Below are 20,879 nucleotides of genomic sequence, written 5' to 3'. Positions count from 1 at the left end.
TGAGCAATGAGACCAGAAAAAAGATTTTCACATTAAAGTCTGTAACCTACTTCTAAACGTTCATTTACTACACAGTGGTCATGTATATTAAACTGGAATGAAAAACCAAACTTAGAGAAATTCAGCAGTGGACAGGTATAAATAGTGGTTTTTAAAAATGCTCCTGGGTTTTTTTAGTCCTTTTAGCTTTGTGATACATCCATAAAAATGCTCTGATGATGGTTGTTCTTATATAGCTCAGACTGGCTCTCCACTTCCAGAATAATGTACCTTAGTCTAGTTTTTAATTATAGGTAATATTTTCTCACATACACCTTTGATTTTCTACTACCATGTTCTATGCCTCATGTTTACTGCTTTATATACATGTATAAACGTTTACCTGAATGATCCAAGAAAATTCCCTTCTCTTGTGCAGTTAGTGAAGTAACCATTTAGAATCCCATGGGAGAGATTACAACAAAAATCAAAACAAAAATGATCAAAAATCTTAATTTAGCTATACAGTCACTTGTTTACGAACAGAAGGAATTATTGTGTGAATGTATCTTGAAGTATTTTTCTGATACTACTTACCTTACATTTGTTAGAATGAGAGACTTGATTGTAAATATACAAAAAGAAAAACTTTACACCTAAGAAAATAAAGTAGCGCTGCTTTAAACTATCAGAAAAATGTTCTATAAACCAGGAGATTTACAAAAGTAATACTATGACTTGAGTCATTTTCTTTCTTTTTATTTATTTATTTATTTATTTATTTTATTTATTTATGGCTGTGTTGGGTCTTCGTTTCTGTGCGAGGGCTTTCTTTAGCTGCGGCAAGCGGGGGCCACTCTTCATCGCGGTACGCGGGCCTCTCACTATCGCGGCCTCTCTTGTTGCAGGGCATAGGCTCCAGACGCGCAGGCTCAGTAGTTGTGGCTCACGGGCCCAGTTGCTCCGCGGCATGTGGGATCCTCCCAGACCAGGGCTCGAACCCGTGTCCCCTGCATTAGCAGGCAGATTCTCAACCACTGCGCCATGAGGGAAGCCCTTCTTTCTTAAAATAAGGAGAACTTATCACTTCCTCCTACATACAAGCACAAGGAATAAGGCATTGAGGCTAGGCTAAAAGTAGTGTTCCTGGTTGTGTTATGTTTTTTAAAATTTACTTTATCTGGGTTTCCCTGGTGGCGCAGTGGTTGAGAATCCACCTGCCAGTGCAGGGAACATGGGTTTGAGCCCCGGCCCGGGAAGATACCACATGCCTCAGATCAACTAAGCCTGTGCGCCACAACTACTGAGCCTGCACTCTAGAGCCCGTGAGCCACAACTACTGAGCCCACGCACCACAACTACTGAAGCCCACCAGCCCTAGAGCCCGTGTGCTACAACTACTGAGTCTGCGAGCCACGACTACTGAGCCTGCGCTCTAGAGCCTGTGAGCCACAACTACTGAGCCTGTGTGCCACAACTACTGAAGCCCGCATGCCTGAAGCCCGTGCTCTGCAACAAGAGAAGCCACCACAATGAGAAGCCTGCGCACCGCAATGAAGAGTAGCCCCCGCTCACCGCAACTAGAGAAAGACCCACAAGCAGCAATGAAGACCCAGTGCAGCCAAAAATAAATAAAATAAAATAAACAAATTTATTTTAAAAAACCTTGCTTTATCTTTATGTGAGTATTAGAAATAACAACTTAAAAAACTGATCACTTATCAAAATAAATAAAATTGTGCATGTGTGGTTTACAAATAGTAGGAAACCCGTCCTCTAGAAAAGGTATATTTTTCAATGAAGGATTTTAAGTGTGTACTTTTTATGAGAGGACCAGAATGATAAATTGCTAAAATGATATTCCAGAATAATTCTTTAATTTAATTTGGAGCAAATAAAGAAACTCCAAAGATCATATCTGAAACTTCCAATTCTTTGTGATTGTACTGAAACACTGTCAAAAGTGCCCAAGAGGGCTTCCCTGGTGGCGCAGTGGTTGGGAGTCTGCCTGCTAATGCAGGGGACACGGGTTCAAGCCCTGGCCTGGGAAGATCCCACATGCCGCAGAGCAACTGGGCCCGTGAGCCACAACTACTGAGCCTGCGCGTCTGGAGCCTGTGCTCCGCCACAAGAGAGGCCGCGATAGTGAGAGGCCCGCGCACCGCGATGAAGAGTGGCCCCCGCTTGCCGCAACTAGAGAAAGCCTTCACAGAAACGAAGACCCAACACAGCCAAAAATAAATAAATTAAAAAAAAAAAAAAAAGTGCCCAAGAAAAAAACTGAACTGTGCTTTTGAAAGTCAGGCCAAGGCTAAAAACTATCACAAACATTAAATTCTATCAAGTTTTAAAATTTTCCCATTTTGTGTTTTCAGAGCCAGTCAGATCTATACAGTGATTCAATTTTATGCTCAAACATCTATCCACGTACTTCCCAGCATCACTGGAATTTTTATGCCAATCAACGGTTTTCTTTCAACATTAATCCAAGATATGAAACAAGAGGAAAGCAAAATCCTTTTTCTATGTTTCTTTGTTGGTTTCGACTGATTTAAATAATGTTTAAAAATAACTTCCTAAATCTCTGCTTGTAGATGCCAGCAATCTGCTCAGTCCATTCTGGCTGCCCTCGACCAAATGAGCAAAAGAGAAGCATACACAGAAAACGTTTATATACATCCTATCTATGAGTAAAGTCCGAGGTGGTAATACAGGCTGCATCACGTCACCCAGAAGTTCATAGTTGGAGTCCTAACTCCCATTACCTTAGAATAGGACCATACTTGGAGGTTCGGGCTTTAAAAAGGTGAGTGAATTAAAACAAGGTCGCTAGGGTGGGCCCTAATCCAATATGACTGGTATCTTTTATAGGAAGAGGAGATTTGGAGACATGACACGTGTACAGAAGGAAGGCCATGTAAAGACGTGAGGGAGAAGACGGTCATCTACAAGCAAGGAGAGAGGTCTGGAAGAGACCTTTCCCTCACAGTCCTCAGAAAGAAACAACTTCCCCAACACCGTGATCTCTGGACATCTCGCGTCCAGAACTCTGAAAAAATTAATTTCTGTTGTTTACCAGTCTGTGGTACTTTGTTATGACAGCCCAAGAAAACTAATGCAGGTGGTATCGTGTCAATCCTTAGTATTTTACCACCGAGTATAATGCAGCTGGTGGCACGTTCTCAGGAGGTGTGGTTATCTGACTAAAACGGTACAAGTGAGGCCAGGCTTTTCTCCAAATAATCCCTTCTCTGGTGCTTAATCCCTGACCCAGAGGAACACCGCTCAACACCCATCCCTCAGCTGCGTGGGACCACTGGCCACCGCGGCAGAGGCCTCCCTGAGGCAGGCCCTTCATCTACTCCTCAGCTTCCTGCCCAAGCCTGGAATAGGTCCCAAGTTGTGTGAGATTTTCTTTTCTCCCTAAAATACAGGCACAGCAGACATATTCAGTATGCTCTTTCCAGAAAGTATCCCTGGCAAGAATCAGCAGGATGGCATGCAACCGTGTGAATCTCGTTTTACTGTCAGGAAACTTCAGAGGTCGAGGAGAGCTGACTCTTGCCAACAGACCTCAGAGGGAACTGTGCTTGATCTCAACTGTGAGATACATTCCCAGACCCTGACACACCCCTTAGGACTGCAAAATGTAAAACTCTCTTCTACTCTAATTTTTACATGATTCTAGATAGAGCTGAAGAAATAATTTCATCGCACATCAGTGAGTTACTATATTTTCCAATTTATTAACTCTGCTTTAATAATAGAGTATTCTGGCTTAAAAAATGAGAAAAAGAAATACTCTTATGAAAACCTGAGAATTCAGTATCCTTCTCAAGATCTTGTAATGAGATCTTGCAAGCTATTTTAAAAAACAGATTAAATTCAATGTTGAACAGGTAGTTTACTAAGGAAGAGAAGATCCCACGGCACTGTGAACAAATAGGTTCCCCTTAAAATAAGTCTCTTGCTGTGTTTGGCATACTGGCTTAACACACAGATAACTCTTTGCTAATAGGCCTTAAGATCAGCTATCTGTATGGAGGCTTTTCATTCTTATGATTAAAAAATGTTTTATTCAGTATGGAGGCTCCTCAAAAAACTAAAAATAGAGTTGCCATATGATCCAGCAATCCCACTCCTGGGCATATATCTGGAGAAAACTATAATTCGAAAAGATACATGCACCCCAGTGCTCATAGCAACACTGTTCACAATAGCTAAGACATGAAAACAACCTAAATGTCCCTTGACAGATGAATGGATAAAGAAGATGTGGTACATATATATTAGGTTGGCCAAGAAGTTCGCTCGAGTTTTTCCGTAACATCTTACGAAAAACCCGAATGAACTTTTTGGCCAACCCAATACAATGGAATTCTACTCAGCCATAAAAAAGAATGAAATGATGCCATTTGCAGCAACATGGATGGACCCAGAGATTATCATACTAAGTGAAGTAAGTCAGAAAGAGAAAGACAAACGTCATGATATCACTTATATATGGAATCTAAAATATGACACAAATGAATGTATCTACGAAACAGAAACAAACTCACAGACATACTTGAGGACAGACTTGTGGTTGCCAAGGGGGAGGGGAGGTAGGTAGGGGAGGGATGGAGTGGGAGTTTGGGGTTAGCAGATGCAAACTATTATATAGAGAATGGATAAACAACAAGGTCCTACTGTATAACACAGGGAACTATATTCAATATCCTGTGATAAACCATAATGGAAAAGAATATGAAAAAGAATATATATATATATATATATATATATATATATATATATATATATATATAAAAAACTGAATCACTTTGCTGTACAGCAGAAATTAATACAACATTGTAAATCAACTATACTCCAATAAAATTTTTTAAAATGTTTTATTAATTGAGGAATAAATGAAACAACTTAAAGTGGACTGAATTACTGATCCCCAGAGTTAACAGTACAATACATCAGGAACTATCATGCGTAATAAAAATGAGCCTAAAAGCTGCATGAAGCATGTACACTGCTTTCCACTTGTTACCTAGAGCACGGTAGAGGCCACCCAGGTCCAGGAAAACCTTATCAACAGTCATTAGATAAGGCCCTAGGGTGGCAGTTGTGCTCACTGTATCTTCCATCACAGCCTTGTCAATTATCTTCTCATGCAAAGGTATGATTAGAAATTAAGACCATTAGTGAACATCTTGAATAGGCTATTTGTAGCCCAGTTCAAAAGCATGATCTGGTTCTCAAGTTCATAGTTTCAGACAAAGAAGGTGTAGTTACCAACCTTGGGACTCAGTCAGATGCATGGGGGATTTGAGTTTCAATGTCTTCCTGAGGGGCTTTCAAGGGCTGAAGTGAAAGGCTACTTTTCGCAAAACTAATGCGGAAGCGTTATTCCAATGGCAATACATTTAGTTAAGTCAAGGAAAAGGAGGGAGAATTCAAATGTAAAAATAAAAAAGAATGTAAGCTACTGAATTAGAACTTTTACCCCTGATTTTAATGTAGGAATTTTTCATAAGAAAAACCTTTTTTTTTGTTGTTATATTGTGACACAATTATTTAAAGATGGTGCATATAAAGAAGAAAAGAATCCAAAAAGAACAACTTAGATGTCAGTCAAGATTTCAAAGATTAATATTTATGAAAACAATTGGCAAACAACAGTCTATGATCCAAGAGCAAAAAAATGTTACAGCAGATGTCTTGTCAAAAGGCTACAGACTACAAGAAGTAGCAAACTCTTGCCCATATGTTTTCTCAGCCTGAGAAAAGATATCCTCAGCCATTTCAATTCTGGAGAACACAGAGTGCCTGTGTATATAGTGAAGTAGAAGCTTTTCTGTCAGGGAACTTTGAGCCAAGAATTCTGGTTTCATTTGGAAAGAAGTGGCATATACAGTTAGGTGGAGCATGAATAGAAAATCAGCCAAACAACTTAAATAATTGAAATTACTCAATCTGTCAAGAAGCAGAAATTGCAGAAGAAACTGGAGTGGTCATCGGTTGTTTTGGCCTTCCTGGCACCCTTCCCCTACCTTTTGGCAACAGTACTCCAATTCTCTCATGGGGAACCACTCTCCAGTCTTCCATGCTGTTTTGTGAGGACTGCTTGTTAGTGGCCCGCCTTAAACGGCTGCTCAACAGTTGGGCTTGTGACTATGAAATCTTGGGTTAACAGGCAGAGGAAGGGAGCAAGCTGGGCAATTGGGAAATTAGAGGGGTCAGTGGCTCTGATTAGGTCAAAGGACAGTCATAATGGGTGTAGTTAAATAAGCAAGCTGAATGGGAAAGAGGAAAGGGCAGCCAACAGGATGTCTGAATTCATTATTGTGGGGAAGAAGCAGTTCCTGGTGATAAAAACTTCCAAAATGTTGCCAAAGAAGTCAGTGATGGGTGTGGAGGGGAGAAGGTCAGGGCAAATGCAGGGGTCAAGGGCCTGAGAGGCCAGAGTGTTGGATGCACGGCCCACGTGGACTGAAGCTGCCCCAGTGATGGCAGGTCTGGGGGTGGGGACACGGAAGGGGAGCCAGGTTCCAAAGTCTCAGAGAGCTGAGAGGGAGGGACTGGAATGCTGGCAGAGCCAGGGTGATCGAGTCAGAGGGCCTCAGATTGTAAAAGACAGCAGAGGAAGTGGTCTAGAAGCAACCAGGAGAAAGAGCAAGAAGACAAAGCCTCTTCACACAGTGGGTGTGAGAGAAAAGCTCTAATCCACAGAGCTGCTGACAAAGAGGGGTGGCCTCAGGGAGAGTGACTCTTCATTTAAAGTAAGAAAGTGGGGGACGGACTGGGAGTTTGGGGTTAGCAGATGCAAACTATTATATAAAGAATGGATAAACAACAAGGTCCTACTGTATAGCACAGGGAACCGTATTCAATATCCTGGGATAAATCATAATGGAAAAGAATATAAAATAGAATGTGTGTATATATATATATATATATATATATATATATATAAAAAACAGAATCACTTTGCTGAACAGCAGAAATTAACACAACATTGTAAATCAACTATACGTCAATAAATAAATTAATTAATTAATTAATTTAAAAAAAGAAGGTGGAGGGAACACATAGAGGAGAAGATAATGACATAGGAGCACCTTCTGAGAGGGACAGAGTGGAGAGGAAGAGCCCGGGAGACCGAGGAGGAGAGAAATAGCAAGGTCAGGGCAAGGAGATGGGCAATGCCATGGAGACAGCAGAGGAACCAGGACCGGAGGAAGGGCTTAGTGTTTACACTTTGTGCCCTGAATGGCAAAAGCGTATGGAATTGACAGGTCTCTTTCCAGAGAGTGGGCAATTGGCCAACAGCCCGAGGTCTTACCTAACTCTGCCACGGGGACAGGGAATCTCAGCCGACTCTACATATGGTGCAGCCCATTTGTTGAATGAATAAATGACTGCATGCACCATGGTGGAAGATGATGAGAAGCCTAAAGAAAGCATCCTTCTCAAAGGTACGCCCAAGTGTGAGATTACTGCTGGTTACCACATACCTTCTGGCAAGCACATCTCTGGTTACCATATGAACATACTCTGGCATTTTGAGAGAAAGGGAAATTGACTCAATACCTGGGATGGAAATTTACAAGTACATGTCTCTGAGTTAGAATCATCAATATTATCCCATCTATCTGATATTAATGACAAGCATTCGATTAGATTTTAACTGTCACATGCCCTCACTTAGATTTTTTTGTGCCACCAGCTCATTAAACCAAGCTGCCAGGATGTGTTCATTAACACATCATGTCTGTTTTCCCTACTCCGCGGCTGCAGAACTAGTCTAGTCTGTAATTTGAGTTTTAATTAAAAACTCAGCCAAAGGCTAAGAACAACTGAGAAAAGATAAACCTAACATCGCACTGAGCAATCTGCAAATATTCAAAATGTTGTATTCTGTTCTGGTGTAAGTAACCAAGATTTATCCAAAAATGCTTGAGAGTTTCAAGTACCAGATGGAATGTGCAAAAACAGAACCTACCCTGAAGAAATCAGCAAATGGTAGCTGTTCAAAATCATTAAACACAAGAAGAAATATCTTAAGGTTGTCTGTGTTACTTGAAACAAGAAAATAGTTTTCCTCTGACAGCTGTGAGTGACATTCTTGTGGCTTTGTAAGTTGATACCAGACTAGAATGCAAGGCAGCCTCCCGCAGTGATTGCAAACATGGGCTCTGGAGCCAGAAGGCCTGAGTTTTCACCCTAGCTCCACCATTTTTTTGCTGTGTGACCTCGGACAAGTTCCGTAACCTTTCTGTGCTGCAGTTTCCTCAGCGTGTTGTTACGGAGGTTAAATGAATTAACACTGTAAAGCATTTATACAAGCACCTGGCTTTTACTATATAGTAAACACCACAGAAGTTGTAGCTATTGCTATTATTTAGAGTATGTACCTAAAAAAGAATGAGAATACATTTCCTTTTTAAATTTTTTTTTCAAGATTGTTTGAACCTTCAGGTTTCTAGAGGTAGTAAAAGAACCGAAAGTCTGAAAGAGGTGGTTTCACAAGGTGAAGTCAAATTTAAATGATCATTTACAGAGTAGATCATATACAGAGTAGAATCAGAACACCTTGATTCATCCCTAGCTCTGCCACTTATGAATCATATGATTGTTACCAGATCATTCCACACTCTGGGCCTCAGTTTTCTTATCTATAAAATGGAGATTAAAAAATATTTTCCTACCTCAGAGAGTTATTGTGAGGCTCCAAATGCCCACAGACACATTGTTACTTTGCAAATGGCTTCTTTAGAGATGCACAATCAACAACAGTTAAATAACAGCAAGGACAATAATGTGGTTTTAGTGCCTCATGTACTAGGTCGGGTGTCTCCTCTGTGAGGACCTGTTCAAATAGTAGTCCAGAGATGAAGGTATCAGACGGAAAAAGTAAAATGTCTCCGGCCCGATCTGCTTCAAGCCTTTACATCCCTCTTCCTCGTTATGGTGGTAACAGCAGAACAGTTCCAAACACCAATTTTGTCCCGTGGCAGGACAGCCTAGTGCTGCTTGAGATCAACAGTTAGTGGCCTCTACAGCTACTTACACTAGCTAACCTGACAAACTCAGTGACCAGTTCAGCAGGGGCTCTCCAGAGCCCCAGTTGCTCTCAGGTACTCCTGGCTTCACAGTGGGTTCTTCCCCCTTCTTGTGTGGCCTAAGGTCCTTCTTTGTTCTTCCCAGTCCCTTCTCGGGGAGCGGGGCCCTTCCTGGGAGAGAAGCCCAGTGGCCGGAACCTTCCTCCCATTTGCTTGCCTCCAGATCCAGTCATCCTGCCTTTGCCGCAGCTTCCCTGAGCTGAGCACCCACGTTACTATGTCTGGGGATTCCCCACTTCTTTCCCTTCCAAGCCAGAGAGCAAGCAAAGACTACACAGCCCATCGGACAAAGAATTTGCTGCAAGATAATCCCCTTCACCAGTGCTCAGTGCTGTATGTAGCTCTCCCTGCAGCTGGCCCAACTCTGCAGGTGTGCCAAGTACCAAGAAACCTACCATGTCCTGGGTTACAAAGAGATGCAAAGTAGAACTGAAGTGATACTTCTAGAACCCACTTCTTGGATATGACTAGTGAAGGGCACTGTGCTGTACTAGCAGACAGTCGCTAACATTTATTGCTACTATGTGTAAATAAGTCAGTCCACAAACACTTATTGAGCAATGATTGTGTGCAGGGCACAGTGCCAGCCATGGGGAACACTGCAGCGAATAAGATTGCCCGTCTCTGCCCTCAGTAGTACAACACTTATGGCGTGTGGAGTGGGACTGGAGAGAAATACAGAACCAGACCTTTACAGAATCTCAGCTCTGAAAGGCCTTCTGTGCATTTCTTCATCGTATGTATCAGACCCATCCTCAAGGAGTTTCTAATTTATTTAAAATAACAACACACACCAAAGAAATCCTTCAGAAGGCAGGATAATAAAAGGTCTTGTTAGTGTACTAACAAGACAGAGATGATTTTATAAGTGCTGAAATGATTACAAACTAGAATAATATGGAGTTAAAAGAAACTAATCATGAATGCATCCTGAAAAAGAGTTTAGGTTAGATTTAGGTAGAAATAATTAACACGATAGTTTAGTAATATATTAATTTTAGTGTTTTTTCTTTTATTCTTTTTTTTTTTTTTTTTAAAGGATTTTCTTATTTATTTATTTATTTATTTATTTTTGGCTGTGTTGGGTCTTCGGTTCGTGCGAGGGCTTTCTCCAGTTGCGGCAAGCGGGGGCCACTCTTCATCGCGGTGCGGGGACCGCTCTTCATCGCGGTGCGGGGACCGCTCTTCATCGCGGTGCGCGGGCCTTTCTCTATCGCGGCCCCTCCCGTCGCGGGGCACAGGCTCCAGACGCGCAGGCTCAGCAATTGTGGCTCACGGGCCCAGCTGCTCCGTGGCATGTGGGATCTTCCCAGACCAGGGCTCGAACCCGTGTCCCCTGCATTAGCAGGCAGATTCTCAACCACTGCGCCACCAGGGAAGCCCTCTTTTATTCTTTTTTCTTTTCTTATACTTTTTTTTTACTTTTTATATTATCCATGTTTATTTTTTAATCACAATACCATTTTTCACCTACAATCATTAACTACCAAGTGTCTTACTGGAGGCAATAAATAGTTGGCTAATTTTTGAGTATTCATAATATTTTCAGCATGATCTTTTAGTCACTGATCTCTACAGAATCAAAGCATATCTCAAAAAATCATTGGGGCAGTGATGTTATTATGTCAGATTTTTAAGTGGGAGAGTAAAGGCAAGATGTAATTAAGAACTTTAAATTTTTGTAATAATGAGGTTACAATGACTTTAATAAATCTGATAAACGTTATCACTTTGATGGCCTAACAAGCGACCAAGCCAGCTCAGCAACTAAAAAGTAAATTTCTAAACATAAGTATTTCCTTTGTGCCCACCTGAATGATCAAAGTCTTTTTGCCCAGATAAAAGTATAAAATAAAAATTCCAAAGTGGAAGAGTATACCAATTATATTTCTAAAACAGATCTCTTACTGTAAGGAGACATCAACATACTTTCATATTTCCAACCATTTTGTTACCTAGTTAAAACACAATACACACATACTTGCACACACACATTCACAATACAGGAATGGTAGCACAAAAGTACAGCAGTTATTGTATCTAGTTTTAAAAAAAAAAATTAGAACATAGGGGAAAAACTGTACTCACCTCTAAAATGTATTTTTTTTTTAAATTCTACAAAATGCAGTTGATGCTAAAACTGAAATTTATTTTCCCTTAGCAAAACAGTTATTATCAAATTCTTAAGCTACAGTGCACTCTGTACAACAATTCTATTTAAATCTGTTTATCTGCCTCCTAAAAAGTGAAATGAGTATATGCATAGAAGGTGAATGATTCTGCATGGACTCTTACAATAAGAGGAGCTTGATACAATTTACAAATTTGCAACAATGTGATTACTGTCCGGACTGAGAAGTCTGCATATTTGATGAAGGAGTTAAGTACCTTGGTACATATCTGACATTCTTTTTGCTGCTCCTCAAAATCAGAAATAAAAGAGTAACTACAGTGATTTCTTTCCTGCTGAGGAAAAAAATAAAATCTAGTTAACTCAGCTGACAGTAAATTTTTGAGTTAAAAGATGGAAGATATTTTAAAAATAACTCAAGGCATCATTTCTTAAAGATCTTTATTCCATATCAATCCACATACCAACTTTCAAATCAAGAAGCCTCTGTCTGCCAGCATTATTCAATGTGTAAATATCACCTATCCCACCTGGGCATTCATAAAGATCACAGCTCTCAATCAGATGCTATGCTGTTTGCTGAATGCCACATTTCCACAAGGGGCTATCTACCATGTCATCTTATAAAGCATTGTTTAGAACTTTTATATATAATATTCAGGCTACTAGCAACTCAGACCATGATCACAGGGTGGGTCTTGGGGAGCTCAGATATTGATCTGTAGGTCTGTAAAAATAAACCTTAAAAATCTGCACAGCTCTTGCATCATATTGTTCCCTAACAGCTCAGTCTAAAATCTTCAAACCTTTCCTTAGCAGCTCACTGAATAAATGGCTTATGCTTTCCAGTACTCATGCATACAAATTTTATCAAGAACAAAACTAAAGAACTTTTCATTTTATTTAGTTGAATATCTGAGAAAACAGAAGAGTTGTGATTGTAAGTCGTATCATCTGTTTGGCTCTAACATGCTAGTTAAGACCTCAGGAGCCAAAATGTTTGGGTGGGATACCAGCTCTCCTCACCTACTAGATGTGTGACCTTAAACTCTATACCTCAGTTTCTTCATCAGTAAAAGAGAGATATAATACTACCTATGACAAAGAGTTAAAGATTAAATAATATAAAGGATCAGGAAGAGTATCTGATTTTCAGGAAGCTCCCAATAAATGCTAGCTATCATTACTTTATAAAAACCAGAGCATAAAACTACACGAGAGTAGAGGTGATTTCTAGATCCCTTTGCAATAATATTCCAAGGATATACGGCACTTCAAACCTGAACATTTTAAGAATACTGAACTTGACTAAATATCTTTGTCGTCCTGTAGATTACATGTATTGTCAGTGTAACTTACGAGTAGACAGGAATATATTTACAGGGGAAATTAAGATTGGCATTCTAAATAGGTCAACTTCTTTGACTGCAATGTAAGGAAAGAGACCGTAAATCACCAGTTCCACAGGCTACCAGGGAATATTTTCAGTACTCATTACCTTTTCCAATTCTACAGTACAGAAACTATGAATTTTATATATTCAGGATCAGATCTTATAGACATCTTTACTATTTATGATTTATGTGTTTCTCCCTTTTTAGGAGAGGGAATAGTTTGTAATGCTCTATAAATCTTAATAGAATTATATACTGAAGAGTATAAGGTGAAGAAAATCGACCAAAAAAAAAAAAAATCCTTAAAACCAAACCAGTCCATTGAACCCAGTCCTTCCTATTTCCTGCTCCACCTTCCATCAGCCCACCTCTATCCAATCCACGCAGCTCCTTCTATCTCCTGACCACCTCAGGGGAACCCTTACTCACACCTGGACCTAAAATACCTCGAAGTACACAAACCTAAGGTGTGATGCTATAATTAAGACACACTGTTGAGCAGCACACACACCCTAACAGGTCTTTCTATTTTGTGGTCGAGAGTCACAGAAATAAGTGTAGAACAGCATGGCGCTGAGGATGGAGAACATGAGAAATCATACTGCCTTGAAGCCATTTTAAAAACATTCCTTCTCTTCTCTTTTCCTGCCCACATTTTCCAACATACATATTTTTTTTAAGTGCAAATAAACATGCCTGCTGTTGTTACCTTAAAGGAGCCTGTCAAACAGAACCCATCCCAAAGGAACACTGAGCGTCCAAGGTAGAGTTATATATATCCTTTGTAACTTTCTGCTTTTCTACCGGAATCACCTCAACAAACAAAACTTTATAAAATTTTTATAAAACTTAGCTGACTTTCCCCCTTCAGGACTTTCAATATACAATTTTCATGTTTTAACCTTCAATAAAAATAAGTACTGTAACTTATAACAAACAGTACAGAGGTGATCACTGGATTTCACACAGGCATACCTAACAGAAAATTCAATTTTCATTTACTTATACTATTCTTTGGAATCTTCAAGATATTGCCACCCACATCTTCTCTCTCATCCTTTTGGTGCAAAGGAACACGAAAGCAAGGAAGAATATTAAGTAAAATTAATTTAGGAATTATAATCAAAGGGATTACAAATTGTAAATGTTTTTAAGGTAGACTAAATGCCAGATAAAACGTAGTTACATGATGATTTTCCTTAATATATCATACATAGAAGCTAACAAAATCAGAAAACTAGGTCTCAAAGTCGCAGATTTCAACATCTGTTTCAACCATGAAGCAAATTTGCTTCATTGCTCTATTTTTAAATTTTCACCAGCTATACACAGACACACACACACACACACACACACACACACACACACACACACACCTTCCAGTATCAGAGACCAAATAAACAAAAATGAAAATGGAGATTTTCTTTTAAGGTAAGATTTTAAATTTAAATAAGTGAAGTCTCAAATGTAGTATTTGGATAGCTTGTGTGAAAAACCCTGGTGTGAGTTTTCTGTTTTAATTCTGAGAGATCTCTTGGGAATGCTTCGATACACAGACAGGAGAAATCCAGTTGATTAAGCGTTAGACAACCAGGTATTAGGTAATGTATGTGACAATGCAATTCAATTCTCTGAGTCCCTCCACGTTACAAACCTGGAGATAACACTGCCTGCTCTATATACTTCCTAGAACTGTTGAAAGGTAGCAAAATATTTTAAAATACTTTGAAAACAGCAAAGTGCTATACATTCAAAGCATTTTTTGTCATATTCATTCACATGTAAACTGCCCTACATTTTAATCAGCCACAGGTAAGCTCTCCATCTACATTCTACATGCCATTTCTCAGTGTCAGTAAAAGGATCATTGTGATAGACTGGATAATAGCCCTCCCCAAAGATGTCTATGCCCTAACCAACCAGAACCTGAGAATGTTACCTTACATATAGCAAGTGAATTTTGCAGATGTGATTCAGTTAAGGACCTTTCGATGGGGAGATTATACGGAATTATCTAGGTGGTGCCAATATATCACAAGTGTCCTCATACCAGGGAGGCAGGAGGGTCAGAGTCAGAGAAGGGGATGTGACAATGGAGTCTGTGTGTGTGTGCGAGAGAGAGAGAGAGAGAGAGAGAGAGAGAGAGCGGGGGGAGTGGGGGTTGAAGATACAACTGCTGCTGGCTTTGAAGATGGAGGGAGAAGCCATGAGCCAAGGAGCACAGGAGGCCTCTAGAAGCTAAAAAAGGCAAAGAAACGAATTTTCTCCTAGAGTCTCCAGAGAGAACGCAATCGACACCTTGATTTTAAACTTCAACCTCCAAAACCGTAAGATAATAAACATGCGGGTTGTAAACCACTAACTTTTTGATAAATAGGAAACTAATATGATCATGAAAACACAACCACCTGTTATCCCAGGACTGATATTCACAATTTTTTTCTGAGAATACACGATAAGTTGTAAAATAATAGCTTTGACCAGTTTCTGAATCTGTTTCCCAAGCCCATTTCCCCCAGACTGGCGAGTCCTTTAGGTCCCCTCCACTGGCATGGATAATGGAACACCAGCTGTGTAAGACGGGCCAACTGACAACATGTAGAGATCGTCCAGGCCTGTCTCTTTCCCAGCATAGGTATTTGAATCATTCTGGATCTAATATGCTTTTTTAAAAAATTTCTTGGGGGGAAAAAAGTCTTCTCGTTCCACTAGTAGGAATGCTTCTCATTCTAAAACACTTAGAAAGAAAAAGTTGTCTAAGATGTAGAATTCTTTCAGCTAAAAATTTTTTTCTTACTCTGTCTTTAGTAAACATGGAAATTAAGATATGAAACTTATAAGTCTCTTTCAGGTTTTTCTTTCTAAGTTAATGACTACACTTCCATATTCTTTAATATTTTCTTAGAGGTTTTCTAAACCTTTATCTATTTTGGATATTATATTCTGCTATGTTCTGCCTGACTATGACTCAAAATCTGGACCCCAAAACATGCTGGACAAAATATATTAACCTTTCTTAATAGTGATATACACCATTCGTAAAAGTTGGCTGTGATCTAATAAATAAGATTAGGCAGAGAGGAAGGAGTTCCAATTTAAGCCCTGGTTCTGACACTGCCGTGTGACCTTGAGCAAATCACATAACCTCTCTGGTCTCACTGACGTCATCTATAAAACAAGGAACTTGAACTAAAACACCCAGGTACAGTGTCTTAAAAGAGAGGTACAAAGTATTTTGCCAATTCTATTGAGAAAGTAGTCACCTCTGGCAAAAACAATTGATAAGTACTCCTCATTTGCTCCTTCACAAAGATAACACTAGGGATACTGAGGCTTGTTTGGATTTTAACAATCCTGATTCCGGATGTAGCAAGGCTCAGTGCAGGGAGAGCCTGAGGGACACTGCAGGTACACTGAGTGGCACAGATTTCTAGAGGCTAATGGATGAGGAAGGCTGGGGGGAAGCATAGGGGGCACCATGGAGAGCCTGGAACACCAAGGCAGTGCAGAGCCCCTGCAGGTTCCTGAAAGGCTCTCGTGATCTCTGCAGATTGCGACAGGAGTCCGCTAGCATGTGAAATGTACCCCGTGGTGGCCCTTAGCAAGCTGTCCCATTCGTCACCTTCTCCCCACTGCCCAGGCACAAGAAGCGGCACTTAAGAGTTGCTCACAGTGTGTGTGAGCTGACTGAGTGAATGAGCCCAAATAGCCTTTCTCATCTGACCCTTTCCCTGAGGACCGTGTCCTAAGGGTGCCGCACATATTATGCGTGATGGGAATGGTGTCCTCGGAGTTATGAAAACAGCAGCCCTGCTTCCCTTCAGGAGGTCTCAGGGAGCTGGGCTATTGGAGTTTTCTAGACAAGAGGAAATGAAAGCCTGAACTAGTGACACCCCTGGGAATGGAAAGGAGAAACAGTTGCCAGCGTGATTTATTTTAGGGTGGTTTGGGAGATTTGCTGAAATACTCTTGACTAGTCAGAGTAAAATTTTACTTGATTTCTTCCCTATTTTCCTTTAGAGAAATTCAATAATAATCTATTATATAAAATTGGAAGGCTTATTATGTATCTCCTGTTAAGCACAAGTTACTGTTATCATAAACCTCACTCTTCTGTCAAAAATTCACATGATCCCATTTTTCTACCTTTAGGATCTAGTATGTCAGCCAAAATCAAACAATCTACAGCAATATTTTGAGGAACCAAAGAAAAACAACAAAAAGTCCGAAGGAACTCTATGTACCATTTTTTTAAAGGATACCATATTCTCAAACTTATAAGCATATTTCTTGAGTCCCATGTCACAGAAACATTTGCTAAAACTGCACTGACCACCTCACCTGTATTTTGATGTTTCTCAAATATAGATTAAATGAACTAACACAAAGCTGAAGTCATTTTGATTACTGAAGAAACATCTGATTCAGATGCTGTATTTTGAAGCTATGCCCCTTCTATTAACATCCAAGATTCCACTGTATTTCTCTTCTACAAGAATACTTTAAAAAAAAACCCTACCACTACAATCTTTTTGGAATTAGATAGCATATACATAAATGAATAAATAAAAATAAAATCCTTCCAATTTTAAACACAGCAGATGATTAGTATTTACAGAAACAGACCAAAAAATTATTAAGGAGCATGGTACAAATTATGTTTGATACCTAGCATAAAAGTAAAGGGTAAAGGTAGCTAGCTAAAAAAACCTACACTAGATATATATTTTATATTTAAGTGTATCACCTTGGGTATTAAACATGCTGCTAGCTATCTCTTAATGAGCAACTGAGCTGTCATTTTTAATAACAGACTGACAATTATTATCTATAAATTGATATTCCCTGAAAAGTCATCTGTACAGTACTTACATTAATACAGTTAAGAATAGAAACTTACAGTTGCATTTATTTAAAAAAGTATTATTTTATAATACTTGGCATAATATTATAGAAAATGACATGAACATATATTTACAATGAAAAATCAACATATTCCAAAATGCACAGACCATTTCAATACGCAGCAGAACTTTATACAGAATCTTAATAACGCATCTCAGTTGCTCATTGTTAAAAAAATTTACTTGGTCTGTTGATGTTATATGAGAAAAATATACATAATCAAGATAAAATATAATAAAAAATAAACCAAATACTTGGGTCATTCTAATCTTAGTTCCTTCTCAAATCAAAGCAGACATGAGAGTTGAACAGCATAAAAACTCAAATTATCTAATTCATCTAAGTATACAACACCATTAATACGTAATGCAAGGAATTATATAATAGCCTATTGTAATTCATTCATTATAATATTCTAGAAATTCTATTTTATTTTCAAATACTAAGAAAAAATTTTAAATACCTCTTCCACAAAGCTGTCTTTCTTCTCTAGCATTTCTCGTAAAGTTTGAAGAATTTTAATGCACAATTTTTCTTCTTTCTCCATCAGTTTCTTTGTATGATTAATCAACCTTAAAAGAAAACATTAAACTTTAATAGGACAGTGGTTTCTCTTCAAGCTATATACTAACATCATATACTAGGGGGAAAAAAATCACACTATTATTTGAGAGTATAAAGCAAACCAGATACATGTTGTTGAAGTTTTAAAATTATACTTCAGCTTATAAACTTTGTATTATAAAACCTTTGTTTTATAGTCAGTTTATCCCAGTGCACACGAATATTTGCAGTATATTACATTTTATTATATTATGTCGTACTATATTATTTTCTATGTACTATATCACAGTAACTGTATAGTACAGTAGCAGTACACAACTTCGGAACCTTAGCATTAATGGGCTGCTTTCCAGTTTCCATTAATAAGAATTGCTATTTTTCACTGCTAGGGCTTGGTAGAAACAGGCAGTTTTTGTGATTAAAATAAAAAAAAAAAAAGGAACATCAAGACAGTCTACCCATTTACTATTTTTGCTATAATTTGGGCAAAGACTCAATTAATTTTACAGTGGTGACTTCTGCACTGGTGCTCTGTCAAGAGAAAAGTTTGCAGATCACAGTTCTATAACATCTCCAAAAACTCAGAATCAAGCAAGACGTTCAGAATCCGAATTTACAGCTTAGCACATATAGCTCATGTTGTTAAAAAGCTGGTTCTCAAAACGACCCTGTGAGATGTGTCCTCCTAGAAAAACAAAACGATGTAGAATATAATGGCATGATCTGATCTCAGTGACATAACAGGAGTCCTGAGGGACAGAGCCCCGAGGAAAAGTGAGCTTTCACTAGATAAAGGCCAATAGTGCTTACCAGCTCTCAGGGCAAAGTATGAGGACTTCCCCTGGATTTTCTCCGTTCATCCTCACAGCAAGCCAGTGTAATAGGTTCTATTATCAGGCTAATTTTGCTAATGAGAAAACAGAGGCCCAAAGAGATAAAGTAACTTGCCTCTGGTTACACAATTGTTCAGTGGTGGGATCTGGAAATAGACCCCAGGACCATCTGACTTCAGAGCCAAAATTCTGAAGCACCACTTTGTGGAGATAGGACAGTTCACTGATGAAGAGTCCTGACACACACTAGGTTGTACACAGCTGCCCCTTATGTGACATGGTAAGTGCTATAGCAGAGGCAGTGGCAAATGCCATAAACTGGACAAAGAAACAATTACGTTCTGTTGGGGGAGCTGCTTGGGGCTGATCAGAGAAGGTTTCGGTGACAAGGTAACACTTAACTATACAGACTTCACCTGGCAGAGAAGAGCGGAGAGAAAAGGCATCCTTGCAAAGGAAATGAACAAAGGGCAGATGCAGAAGGCTGATGGCATGTCCAGGAAATAAGTACTCCAACTGCCAGCTGACACTTAAAGACATGGAAGAGGAGAGTGTAAGAGGTGCAGTCTGAAAAGAAGGAATTGAGAATATCATGCTAAAGAGTCTGGAATTTACTCTGTAGAAAATAGGGAACCACTGTGTTAAAGGACCTGTGTGACCCTGCCTACCTGTGACAAAGATACGTCAGATGGAGGTGGGAACAAGGGCATAGAAGAGTGAGAACAAGCAAGAGATGAACAGGGCATGTGATGGGGTAAGGATACCAGAAGCAATATTGAAACAAAATAGCCAAGACCTGGCAAACGACGACATACAGAAAGTGGAAGAAGAGAGGGAAGGGAGACCACAGATGCCTGAAATGGGTGAGTTGGGTCAGTAGATGGACAATGATACTTTTAAATGACACCTATTTCACACTGTGAAGGAAGAGTGATTTCCTTTTAGACATGTTACATCTGGGCAGGGTGCTACATGTCCATGTGGTCAGGCACAATAATTGTTCTAAAGTTCTCCTGACAAGACAAAAAAACCCTGCCTCTCTAAAACTTCAGCTATTTAGTCTTTTTTTCCCACATGATATAGTCTTTAAAGATATGAAAATCATTTGGTGGACACTGTAAATTTCTTTTGATTTTTTTTCTCTCTTAGGCTATTTCCATTTTCTTTAACTTTTCTTTGGATAAAATATTTAATTCACTAACCATCTGAAAATATCAGTGGGAATGAATGAACACTTGCTCGGGATTTATACAGGTATTCGTCTATCATATAATGTTTGGTTGAGTTAGATCAGGTGACTTTCAAATACTTTTTTCTATGAACCCACCATGCAAATACATGTATGTGAGTGTATTTGTAAAACTAATGCAAAAGTTACCTTTACTCTATAAGATGCACTCTGATATTTTGTATTCTTTCCTAATTCATTTTTTAAAATTAACAGTTGCCTCTTCTCCACAAGCCACATACCACAGTTCGGGAAACATTGAGCTTCTTCCTTCATAAGAGAGGAGTGAGTGCTGATATGAATGAACTATAAGCAGCCGCCATAAACAATGACCTCTTCTCTTCTCTCTTACTCTATGTGAAATCTGGCCCTTTCCTGGGGTTTAGCCCTCACATTCTCCTGCAGACCCATCTGACTCAACAAGTTCCAGGAATTAAATTCATTTGAGGAAGTCAGGAGGCCCATTTAAGGTCTACAGCAATTAATGAAGTTGGACTCTAATTTTAATAGATATCTTTGCATATAAAACTCTTGGTTCTTCCCAGAATTAAGGAAGGAGTAAGTAAACAGATGTCCCTGAGCCTCTGGCCATACTACAATCACACACATACAACAGCACAAAAATCTTTTCTCTAACCACTACACTATGTGTGGCGTCCTCTTCCTCCACCTGAGTGTAGGACCTGTGATATATTCCCATTATCATATCACTCTGCTTGTGTCCTTTGAATT

The 20,879-nt window shown here is 39.2% G+C and overlaps 1 protein-coding gene across 3 annotated transcripts in view; it reads right to left on the bottom strand.

Moving 5' to 3' along the window:
• Positions 1–20,879, bottom strand: part of ITPR2 (inositol 1,4,5-trisphosphate receptor type 2) — a 521,140-nt gene that overhangs the window by 203,557 nt on the left and 296,704 nt on the right. For all 3 annotated transcript variants that reach the window (XM_057555894.1, XM_007194868.3, XM_007194867.3), the window contains exon 37: positions 17,986–18,094. In XM_057555894.1, the coding sequence (XP_057411877.1) occupies positions 17,986–18,094 (109 nt within the window). The remainder of the gene's footprint in view (positions 1–17,985; positions 18,095–20,879) is intronic.

Source organism: Balaenoptera acutorostrata, chromosome 11 (genome assembly GCF_949987535.1).
Source record: "Balaenoptera acutorostrata chromosome 11, mBalAcu1.1, whole genome shotgun sequence".
NCBI lineage: Eukaryota > Metazoa > Chordata > Mammalia > Artiodactyla > Balaenopteridae > Balaenoptera > Balaenoptera acutorostrata.
The sequence above is the reverse complement of the archived record's forward strand: the minus strand, read 5'-3'. Positions and strand labels throughout refer to the sequence as shown.